The sequence below is a fragment of the Homalodisca vitripennis genome, chromosome 1 (assembly GCF_021130785.1).
Source record: "Homalodisca vitripennis isolate AUS2020 chromosome 1, UT_GWSS_2.1, whole genome shotgun sequence".
Taxonomy (NCBI): Eukaryota; Metazoa; Arthropoda; class Insecta; order Hemiptera; family Cicadellidae; genus Homalodisca; species Homalodisca vitripennis.
In genome coordinates, this window is record NC_060207.1 from 195,247,391 (window position 1) to 195,259,442 (window position 12,052).

A 12,052-nucleotide genomic window follows, 5' to 3' on the forward strand; every position below is an offset into this window, starting at 1 on the left:
CATTTACAAAAAATCAAATTCTTTGATAAAATTAAAAGAAAAGTCAATTCGTTATTATTCCCTATGGAGAGAAATAATAATTGTATATATTATAAATCTGTCTATTTACAAAAATTAAACAAAAATGTAATTTATATCATATATATTGGTAAATTTTCAACGGTTAAATACAGTTTTACTAAAGTCTTAATTAAAAAATTTGTATCAGTTTTGCACAAAATAGTACCTCGTAGTTCAAGGGTTACGAACAGTGTAAAAAAATTATCTATGTCTTCAATTAATATAGTATATAAAAAAAAATTGGACATGTAAGGGTGAGTAAGGATTTAAAATGTAAATTCAAGGATGATAGCTTGTAAGTTTTGAGGCATAAGAAGTGTTTAGGTTATTGAAATATCTTGTGTATATATTAGAAGTGTTTTATACATATAAAAGAACATTGTTGACAAACATATTTTGTTTCAGGCTTTACTATTTAATCCAAGCAAACCTTTCTCCCGAGGCCAGAACTACATATTTCACGACATGGACCTCATGATCGATTGTTTTGTGTCTTGTTTCCGCATCAAACCTCATAATAATGAGGCTCTAAAAGTCTGCCTAAATCCGAATTTTCCCTCCACATTTCACTATGTTTTAGTCAGCTCTTTATACAAGTAAGTTGAACTTTATTATTTAAATGTAAATATACAGAATATTGAAAAAGTACATTTTTCAAAATCAGGAATGTATAAAACAGTAGTGAAAAGAAACTTTTATATTTTGTGATGTGTACTGCAGGACAGTTATATAATCTATATAAATTGCCAGTACAACATACAAAGGTAAGTACAAACTGATCCATTTGAATCACAAAATCTCCATAACTATGGAACAGATTTGCATGGAACTTAACACACGTTTGTCTTATCTCTTAGGCACCAAGAAAACAGTTTTGAAAATTTCACAAATCAACGATTCTATTAACAATAATTTTTATCATATTCAGAATGATCAAAACGTTGAATAACCACTTGGAGTACTACATACGATCAAAACAATATTTGTTTGCGTGTCTTCACAACTAATCATGAGATATAGTGGATAACCACAATCAGTGGCCCCTGAACCACAATATGACTTTTGTGAAAATACCCTTTGTAAATATTTGATACCAAGACTTGAAAATTTGATTGAAATTTGAAAATGTTGGCTTACAGTTACGAATGTAACGGTGTTCAATATATCCATATTTGAACCCATGAGATTGCGGGCCTGGTGCAATGGAGAGAGTTAGGGTGTGGAAACAGTGGCTTACTCTAACGACTACCACAGATTTTAGTAATGTTTGGGAACAGCCTACACCAACGTAAATGTTACTACCAATCTTACTTAGAATTGCCATGGGCAAAGCTGCAAACGTGCACCACTATTATAATCTGATTAATGTTAATGTCTAACAAAATGGTATTTATCTTGTGCATTAAAAATATTATAGCAAGATTTTGTGATCTTTAACACCTTCACTGCTCAATATTGAGTGACATTGAACGTAGTACTAAGACTGCGGTGTATGGTGTCTGCCACAGTCAATGTGTTAATGTTATAGTGAAATTAATTACTTTGTGAATAATTTAGTTGTTCAAGATTAACGTATTGCCTTGAGATATGATGTATGTGTGTGTTATTTGAAAATTATACAGGGTTATCATAAAAGAATGGTGTGGTTTCGAACATGGTTTAAAGAAAACCCGAACTACTTACAGTTAATGTTGTTTATTAATCTAATTTGTTGTCGTCTCAAAAAGTTTTTTTATATAATTAATAAATTTCAATATGTGCGCCCTTAGTCGCTCGAAAAATGTCCAAACGATACTCAACTTCTCTCCAAATATTCGTTAACATTTCTTCAGTTATGGTTGTCATTGCTTCATTAATCCTGTGTTTTAAGTGATTCAGGTCGTGAATTTTCTTTTTAATAAACAATGCTTTTGATCTACTCCCACAAGAAAAAATCACAAGGTGTCAGGTCTGGACTCCTTGGAGGCCACAGCATAGGTCTTTGCAGGCCTATCCAAAGATCTCCAATTTTATGTTCAAAGTGTCCGTGACGATTGCACTGAAGTGTGGGGGAGCACCATCTTGTTGGAAAAGAAGTTGATGAATGTTTTCGAGTTCAACTAGCTAAGGAAAGCAATAATTCGTTAACATGACAAGACACACAACTCCATTAATTGTTTTTTCAGCAAAGAAGAAAGGCCCAATTACACGATATTTCATCACACCACACCATACAACTTAGGTGAATCATGTTGTTTTCCAATAATTACGTGTTGGTATTCAGAGCCCCATATTCGTGATTTGTGTCTGTTAACACATCCACTCACACGGAAAGTAGCTTCACCTGTCAAAATTACATCATCTAAAAATTAATCGTTTTCACTTATTCTGGCCAACTTGTTCTGTTCACTTATTAGCGAAATTGTAACGGTTTACACAATCATTGGGTTTCAATTCCTGCAGTATCTGGATTTTATAAGCGTGAATTTGAGTTTTTGTTATCTAAAACTTTGTGAACTGTTGTTTTTGGAATACCTAACTCAAGATTTCGATGAGGGACTTCCCAGGACTTCTAGTTGCCAATTGTTTATTAAGTTCAACCGTTTCGTCTGATACACCTGGTCTGCCAATTGATTTCTGTTTCTTAACTGATCCAGTTTCTTTCAATTGTTTAAACCACCATGTTATGTTATTTTTGTGTGGTGGATCTTTTAAAAATTCATGTCGGAACATACGTTCAACTAAAATTACGGATTTTAATTCAGCCAACAATAAAATCCACTTTGCTTTCTCTTTATCAGAGAATATAAAACTCACTAAACTACTGCAACAACAATATAAGAACTAATTTTGAGGTTAGAACAGCTTATAAACAAACTTTTGCATTGAAGGCTTTCAGAGATACCAATTTAACATTTTGACATTTCCCTACTATCTTCTTACAAATTACTGAAACCGCACCATTCTTTTTTGATAACCCTATATTTATGGAATTTGTTTAATCAATTTTGATTGATGGATTATTTTTACTGTACAAGTGTCTTATGTTAGCTTTTTATTTTGTAATATAAATGTGTTTGGTTACCTCAATAAATGTAAGATATTTTTAATGTTTAAAAATGGAAATTTTTTGCAAAAATTAAAATAATATATAATAATAAATTCTATAATATAGAAGAAAAGAACAATAATTTGTCAGTATTTTTCCATAAACTAACCGAGTCAAGACTATACGTAGATGTCAATTCAATAAAGTCAAAGAAGATAGGATTCTTAAACAAAACTTTTAATGGTGCGAAAGTCAGAAGCAGTCTGTGCAGTCTGGGTGAAACAGATTAGTTAAAATTGTGGCACATCCTGAAAAAGTGTAAAAGTAAGCAACCTGTCATCTATTGGGAACCATGAAAACTCTCCACTTGGTCGCATGCGCATTCAGATGAACAAATATACTTCATGAAAGTCTGTCTATAGAGTGTTTTCCACTGTGCGATCAGGATTAATCATGGTGGCAGGCATCATGTTTTTGCGTGACTCTTTCTCAGGATTCCTTGTTAAAGTGTTAATAAATAAATATATGATGCATATGTCTTATATAATCATACACACATCTAAAGATATAATCTGTTGAGCAGTCTATCCATTATTCTAATAAAAAGTGAATGATGGTCACAGGATCATAACTCAGCCGAGGCTGCAGTGGTGGCCCCAAATCGACCTTGTGTACAGCAAGTCTTCGGAACTAAGGGCAATGTTCAGTGACACCCACAACAAGGTCACCCAGGGCTACATCATTACCAATACACCCCAGAGAATTATTCAGGTGACATATAGTACAAACTATATCAACAGTAAGTTCAAGTAGTGTGCCTCATTTGTGCCAGGTGTGCGTTGTGTCAGATCCTTTGATAATCCATTGTATTGTTTTATTGTATAATTTATTTATATTAATCATTACAGAAAAAATTTTTATTTATTATATTTACTTGTTTTATGTATATTTTATGAATTATGGATCGGTGGACTTATTTATATAAAAGTGGTAGAAACACTGGGGTTTTGATATTGTTTTAGACTAATATGGTTTTAGTCTATTTATCAAATAAGGCTTTTTCACAAAAATACTTTACTTATGTGTCTTTATCAAAGTGGAATTACATAATGAACATTTGGCAAGTAAATTAACAAAACATATTATTTAAAAATTTAGTTTAAATAATTATATATTGATATTTTCATATTAGCTCAAAATTTAACCTTGTAAAACAAAACAATGTAGTATATTATCTTTATATTTGCAGTTTTTACAGTGTTTTAGTAAAACAAGCACAGTAGACCTAGCAACCTTCAGTAAAACCAGTTCTAAGTTATCCAACATTCTCTAGAGCGCCTATTGACTTTCTGCCCGACATTAAAACTGCCATTGCCATGTTTTATGAAGGTTTGCAAAAATGTTATAACATATTTAATAGTTACATTAGCAGTTATTTAAGTGAGTATTGTATTTAGAATTGAACCATATTTGTAGATTATATACATATATATATATATATATATATATATGGTGATTTGCTCACAGCCTTATACATACATACGGACAATATTGGAACAGGCTGTGAGCAAATCACCAGGCACTATGGTAATTGTAAATTACATTGAGTGTATAATGTACAAAAATTTTGATTGCAGTCTCTGACGCTGAAAAGTAAAGACTCAAAGTCCAGATTCCAAGACCGAGGAGAGGAGACTCCAGGCTACAAAACTCTGTTGTTGTGTTTGGTCAGGCTTATACATGCAGACCCAATGCTCATGTTGAATGTAAGTAGTAGGCATGACTAAACATTTGTCTATATCAACCTAATGATCAAGGTTAGTCTACACCATAATTAATTTTAAGTTTATACGAAATGGAGGATTTTATTTTAAGATTTTCAGTGGAAAAATTTTATTCTTGTTTGAAAATTGAAGATACTATTCGGAGTAGGCTAATCAAAATATAAAGGACTGCCCTAAACTCTAAATTTTCGAGAGTCAACACCTCTTTCTTGTGATACATCATTGGATTGGTATGTGGAAAAACAAAAGTTTGGTATCACACTGATATTTATCTTTATTTCTCTTCTATGTATTCAGGATAAAAGAGGAAAATTTTAATTTGCTTTAATTTGACTATAAAACAAATTAATTAGAGTTGGAAGATAGACATAAGACCACATCAAGCATATGACAACATCTTTAAAACCTTGAAATTGTGTGCAGTAATTGTCAGTTTGTATATATGTTTGTATGTTCTAGAACCAAGGCAAGGCTGGGCATGAGATTCAAAGTTCCACACTGGAGTTGATCAATGGCCTGGTGAGTCTGGTACACCAGCCCACAATGCCTGACGTAGCACAAGAGGCCATGGAGGCTCTTCTGGTGCTGCACCAGCCAGAGAAAATTGAAGTATGGAATCCAGAGGCACCAATAAAACACTTTCTGGGATGTCAGGTGCGTTGGTCAGGTTTGTAATTAATTAACACTGTGCTCATCTCTGCTCAGAATATTTGTGTCTGTAGCACATTAAAGTAACAAAAGAACCATAGTAAATTCTGTATTATAGACTGGTAATATGGAATACCACATGAATTAGTTTTAGAACCATTATTTTTTATTATAAAGTAAAGAAAGTGATGCCAGTATTAATAAATAAAAAAATTAACGGAATACACGACTTATATTTAAAAAAACAATACTTTGTTCAAATAACTTTTACACGTGGAATTTATTTAATCGTGCACGTAAAAAAACTCAAATCTGAAATTCATCACAAATAAATTTATCTAATCAAGAAATTGAATGATTTAATTGTAGTGTGTAATAATTAGAACTGAAACTTGTTACATTTGTGATGCAGGCATTCATAATAGATTGTACTAAAATATGGCACATACTCTCTCTTTACATACTTAGATATTATATTTTTATTTATTACTACTTAAAATCATTTGAAAGTCTAGATTGGATATGTCTCATATTGTCATGTTCTAAATTTTTGCGTAAAATCAAATAGTTTTTGTAAACATTCACTTTATTTTTGTATTATTTTCATGCAAATACGTGGATAAACGAGGTTTTTCATATGTTCTTTCTGATCTTTTAGTTCACAAGTTCTCTTCTCCATATCTCAGAAGCTAATCCAACATCAGATTTTAAACTACACAGACATCTTGAAATGGCTGAGAGAGATTTTAGTTTGCCGCAATGAATTCCTGTCACGCCACAAGGAATATGCCAATGTTGGGAGTCATATTCCTATTTGCAAGCAAGCTAACATCAAATTAGAGGTAAGAAATAGTTAATTAATAATTTTCTAACTTGTAACTTGTATTGGTAGGTGGCATTATTACCTACTTTTAGAACTACAGGCATCCTAAATCATCTACTAAATTTTTAATACAGTTCAGGTTTTTACCATTTGCAGAGAATGAGGCTTTGTACTTCAACCTCTTTTTTCACTTATAGGTGTTGTAGTAAAACAACTTAAATAAAAAAATAACTTGTTTAGTCCTGAACCGTCTTTAGGATTTGAGGATAAAGTTATTTTTTGTACATATTGATGTAATATTTCCGTCAGTTAACACTGACCCTCAGTTAAAACCTACCCCCAAAATCGCTTTAGAAAGAGTGTGATGTGATATATTGTGTATGGTGAAAATCATATTGCACATGAAAATATCCATTGGTTAGCCTATCACATTCTTAAATATATTTTGTTAATTAGTTTGATACTTTTAAACACGTTCAAGCCCAGCCCTTTTTCCGGGTATAGCACCCGGAATCCCAAAACTTATTTTTTTTAGCTTATTGTATTCGTGTAGCATTACAAATATGGAATGTGTAATCACTAAAAGAAAAAAAAAACGTGTTTTTGGTGTATCAAATGCTTTGACGCCACCGTGGCGTCATCGGTACTAATGGTTTTTGACTTGCATCATACTACTAAATAGTTGTAGCTTGAAACTTGTGATAATATGTACTGGCTTTTATTTACTAACAATATCAATAAATATCACAATTTTTATAGGTAAAACATTATTTTACATAAAAGTTTATGGTGCCAAAGTGGCGTCATAAAAGTTTATGAAAGTAATACCTGAAAAAGATTTAGGATTGGCAGTAAAACGTATAATTATTAGGCAATATTTCAAGTACGCAGAATATATTGCGTAAAACAGATTATTGAGATGAATGAAAGGCGCATTGCTTACAATTCACTGTTTTGTAATAACTCTAAAAACACACAATTGGAATATATTGAATACTTAAATATGTTATGTATTGCTATTTAGAAGAAGTTCACATATTCATTTCACGTCACACTGTGAAACTGCACAAAACAAGAGCCCAAGCACAGACCAGGCTGTCCCGGACATTTGGTACAGTAGAAGATTGTGTCTTTCCTCTCCCTTTTCGTAGACACAAACAGCATCTCTTTCGTAGGGTCCTTCCACTAGGAGCAGCAGGCATCTTAGATGCAAAATGCATTCCTGGAATTGGTTGGATGTCTACTCTCATTCCTCGATTTGAAGAGACATAATCAGGTGGTAGTAGTCGTTCAACCCACACACAAGCGATAGTCATACAGAGAGACAGACGCTGTAATCCAGAAATGGCTCTTGAACATCATGTACGAATTCACCACCATCATTTCAATGATGTGAATGAAGTTTTTTTGTACCATCGTGTGGTTTTTCGTGTGACAGGGTAATAAGCCAGCATCTGATCTTGACGATCAACTCCTTTCATGTACTTGTTGTATTCAACTATAGCTGTGGGTTTCATTGTAGTTTCACCTCGTTTATTCTTACACTCTTCCATGTCAAGAACATGCTCTGTTGAAATATAAAACGTACATCTCTTTTGTCATGCCATTTACCAATTGCAACTCCATCAGCGTAGTAGCATGTTACCTCCCCACTGCGAGCTTGGTCTCTACAACCTCGGAAGGTGTATTTTTTGCGTTTAGCTCTGAGGGATCCTGTAGTGTGAAGGTTTTCCGGTCAAGTAGCTCTTTAGACCAAGTCAAAGCTATTATAATAATTGTCCATGTATACCGCGTGACCTAAGTCAAGCCTATCTTGCATAAGATGCAAGACCACAGTTTTTGAATGACCGACACCTCCAAGGTCAAAATCATTGACTCCGGCATACACAGCAAAGTTGATGACAAGTCCATTTGGTTCTGTCCAGTACATATAGCTTTATACCATATTTATGTCTTTTGTTCTTGATGTACTGGCGGAAAATTAGTCTTCCCCGCCATAACACCGTAGACTCATGAATGCATAGTTCCCGCCCTGGTTTCATAAATAGCTTTTCATAGTGTTGTTAAAGTGATCTACAACCGGCCTAATTTTGTAAAGTCGGTCATCTGGTACTGGCTCTTCACCAAATGGATTGCAAGCAAAATGCAAGCATTGCATAATAAGCAAAAAACCTATTTTCGGCTCATATACTGCTTGAAACATGGAATGTTGTAAAGTCTATGAGTCTTCCATAGTCTCTCATTCTAGGCACTGAGAGCACCCATATGTAACAATAGGCCCAAAAAATATTTTTACTTCCTCTCCTGGTCAACATCGCTCCAAAGTTTTATTTGAAGAGTGAGGTCTTTGATTGGTAGTTGCCATTATGTACTGAGCTTGAGCATTTATTTCAGTTGTAAGCAAGTCAAGAAACTCGTCATTTATAAAAAAGTCTAAAAAAAATCTGCAGGTTCTGCATTATGTTGCATTTGTATTTTTAGTGCTTGTTTAGAAACATAATCAAAGTTTTTCATTGAGGAATTAACATTAGTTCCACTGAACAGCAGGGACAACCATGCGCCTAGTACGCCTATGTGCAGTATTTTGTGTGGCTTGGTAAATCATGTGGCTGTGAAGCAACAAACTGTTGTTCTATATCATTTAGCTGTGTTGGGGAGGTTACACTGAGTAACCGGAAGAAGAGGTAACAGTACTCACAGACGTAGTAGACTTTAGTTTGCAGCGACGGTGACCTAGAAGAATCAGACCCGCCGGTGTTGTCTGGCAGTGGTGTTGAAGAACGAAATTGATCGTCGGGAAAGTTCAATGTCGAAATCACTCACAATGTTTTCGTCTTCAGTACTCTCCGAGCTTAGGCTACCATTCAATATACTATTCAATGTATCGTCAGAAATGGTTTTCCTAGTAGATAGTGTAGACGGTGAAGGGTCCATGGTTACAGAAAACGTAAACTATTCACTTCACTAATAATAATACACAACCAAGTAAGAATTACGTTTCATAACCTCAAACTCACTCATCTCCCGAATAGCAACAGTGAAAGTGAGAAAACAGCGGGAAGCCGAGACAGCAAAAGTAATATAAACATGTGAGAAACTGGCGGGAATCGCGTCTGACTAGAAATCAGCTGTTACTCAAGTTTGTAAACATTATAAAAATTAATCAATACTTTGAAAACTGATTCCTGGAAACCAAGGTCGATTTGGTATTCTTCGACATCTAAATAAACATCTAATATAGCGAGAATGACGATTATTAAATAATTAGTAATTCATTCGGTGGCTTAAAAATACCCCTGTACTTGACGCCACCGTGGCGTCAACGTGTTAACAGGACAGGTCTTTCTTTGCTAACTTTGAGAGCATATGACTATGAATAAAGCATTGGCAAACCCACATTCATAGGAAGAAAAACCCTTTTTTCCACTATAATATTTATTCAAAAGATTTTAAATATGTTAAAAAATGTGAAATATGAATAACATTCCTGTTATTTCCATCTTTCCTTAACCATTCATAACAACACTCATTGTTGCAGGATCGGATATGAGATTTCTCTATCCATGAGAAAATTTTGCTGTATAAAGTTTTAATGATAAAATAATGATCTTTTGTTTCATTGCTTTGGATTATTTTAAAATTGGAATATTGATCCCATGTTTTAGCTGTACAGCAATTGTAAAAACAAGTTATGTTTACAAAGAAGTATACAGAGATGAGAAATTGCACTTAGTCCTGAAAGGACCTTTGCGCTGCTTCCAGTGTGACGGATATTCTTGATGGGTAAGGTTAGGGATAGGGGCCACCTCCTGTATTCATGAGGAAAAATGTTGGGCATTAATCTCAGTTATGTTTCCGTGGAAGAATTGGAAGCCATCTCTGTACCAGTTAAAGCAGGCAGGTTAAGTGGTAGAGAGGACTTTATAGTCCTAACTTCGCCTCTAATAAAGACATTTTTCATTTCATTTCAAAGCAGGCAGAGGGTTATATGTCTAGGCTACTAACAGCCTTTTATGTCTAGGCCAGTAACAGCCCTTAATACCTTGGGAGTCCAACCAAGTCCAACAGTCATCTCCCGCAGTAGACAGATCTATCGATTTACCCTTGCACCCCAATATCTCGACATGTGCAGTTAGTGATGTGCCGCTCCTGAACATCCATAAGGTTGCCCAGATTTAAGTGACACATTGGTTTTTACTGTGCCTAGTGTAGGTTCAACTGGAAGGTAAAAACCAATCAGAAGTGAACCCCTCTGGTGAACTATTGTTCCTTACTCAGCTCTTTATGCCTCATCACACTATGCTTTGTGTAGGTGGTTTTCTTCATGTACTTATGGAGTATCGACATTGAAGCTGTACTGGTAGCCATGTCCTGCTTCAGTCTGCTCTGCGAGGAGTCGGATATCCGTTGTGGTCCCGAGGAGATGACCGTCACACATCTATTGCCGAACTATCACCTGTTCCAGGAGTTGGCCCAGGCCTCCACGGTTCTCACTACAGGTATGCTGGTTGGACAGGATAGAGAGCCGTGTGGTTTTTATTTATGCTTGGAATAACATTATCCAGGTGTTTTTTTACAAATTTCCTCACTTTTATTATCTTTACTTGAAATGGAGCTCATATTAGAATGATTACTAATATATTATTCAATTTAGTTTATAACAATATTTGCTGGAAAATCTTTAGTATTTATCATCATAAATATATGACTTTGTATGTAAGTACTACTGTCAGTGGATATAACATTTTAGACATCTTAATTTGAAGTAGAATAATATCAAATATCAGTGCAAATGAATTTCAAATATTAATTAATTTTATATTTGGTTATCTTGGATTATTAGCAAAGGTTATAAAGGTTATACCTGAGCAATATTTCTGCTATAGTTTCAAGTTTTGTGTAACTTATTCCTGTTTTTATAAATTAGGTAGAAAGATGTAAATGGCTTAAACATCTTTTTGGCTTTATAGATAAAGTTTTGTATTTAAAAGTCCCAAAATGACTACTTTAAAAACCTATAATTTCTTGTGAGGTTATTTAATTGTTTAGTACTTTAACTGTCTTAAAGGACTGTGACTTTGAAATTAACCTCTAAATGAAACATAAATAGATTATTTATGATTAGTGGGCACTAAATATTCTATTTATGTTCCAACTTAATGTCTCTATATCGAGAAAAAAAGGACTAACCTTCTAATATGGTATTGGATGTGCCTAATTTTACGATATGAAAACTTTCTTATTAACCAAACAATAAATAATTCATGTAAATAGTATAAAAGGTATTATTGTCAAAGAATAATGGATCAATTAAAGAAATTTACAACACTTTTAAGTACTGTATTTAATTGCCCAAATAAAAGTTGTTTCATATAGTGTTTCAGTTTAGTTGTACAGTATGTAGATAAAATAGAGTTTTATGATGGTGCATGTCTCTTCATGAGATTTAAATAAATGTTAGCAAAGTCTGTTACAGGATGATATATTGAGAATGAATTGAGCTATAAACTTGAACATTTGTATACAGGGTGTTTGAAAAGTATGGGTACGGCTTAATATTTTAAAAACCATAGCAGATAACATCTATAAACTTTGTACAGTGTCATATGGCTATGTAAACTATTTTTCCTTGCTATTACCATGACATGCCAACCATGGGGGGACGGCCCACAGAGGAAAACATGGAAATCTTAAATTGAAGCATGGGTC

General features: G+C 33.8%; 1 protein-coding gene across 1 annotated transcript in view; it reads left to right on the forward strand.

Moving 5' to 3' along the window:
* Positions 1-12,052, forward strand: part of LOC124353001 (neurofibromin-like) — a 76,187-nt gene that overhangs the window by 20,828 nt on the left and 43,307 nt on the right. The window contains 7 exon segments of the mRNA XM_046802782.1: positions 466-656; positions 3,712-3,859; positions 4,726-4,854; positions 5,332-5,505; positions 5,507-5,526; positions 6,179-6,362; positions 10,656-10,842. Of these exon segments, the coding sequence (XP_046658738.1) occupies positions 466-656; positions 3,712-3,859; positions 4,726-4,854; positions 5,332-5,505; positions 5,507-5,526; positions 6,179-6,362; positions 10,656-10,842 (1,033 nt within the window).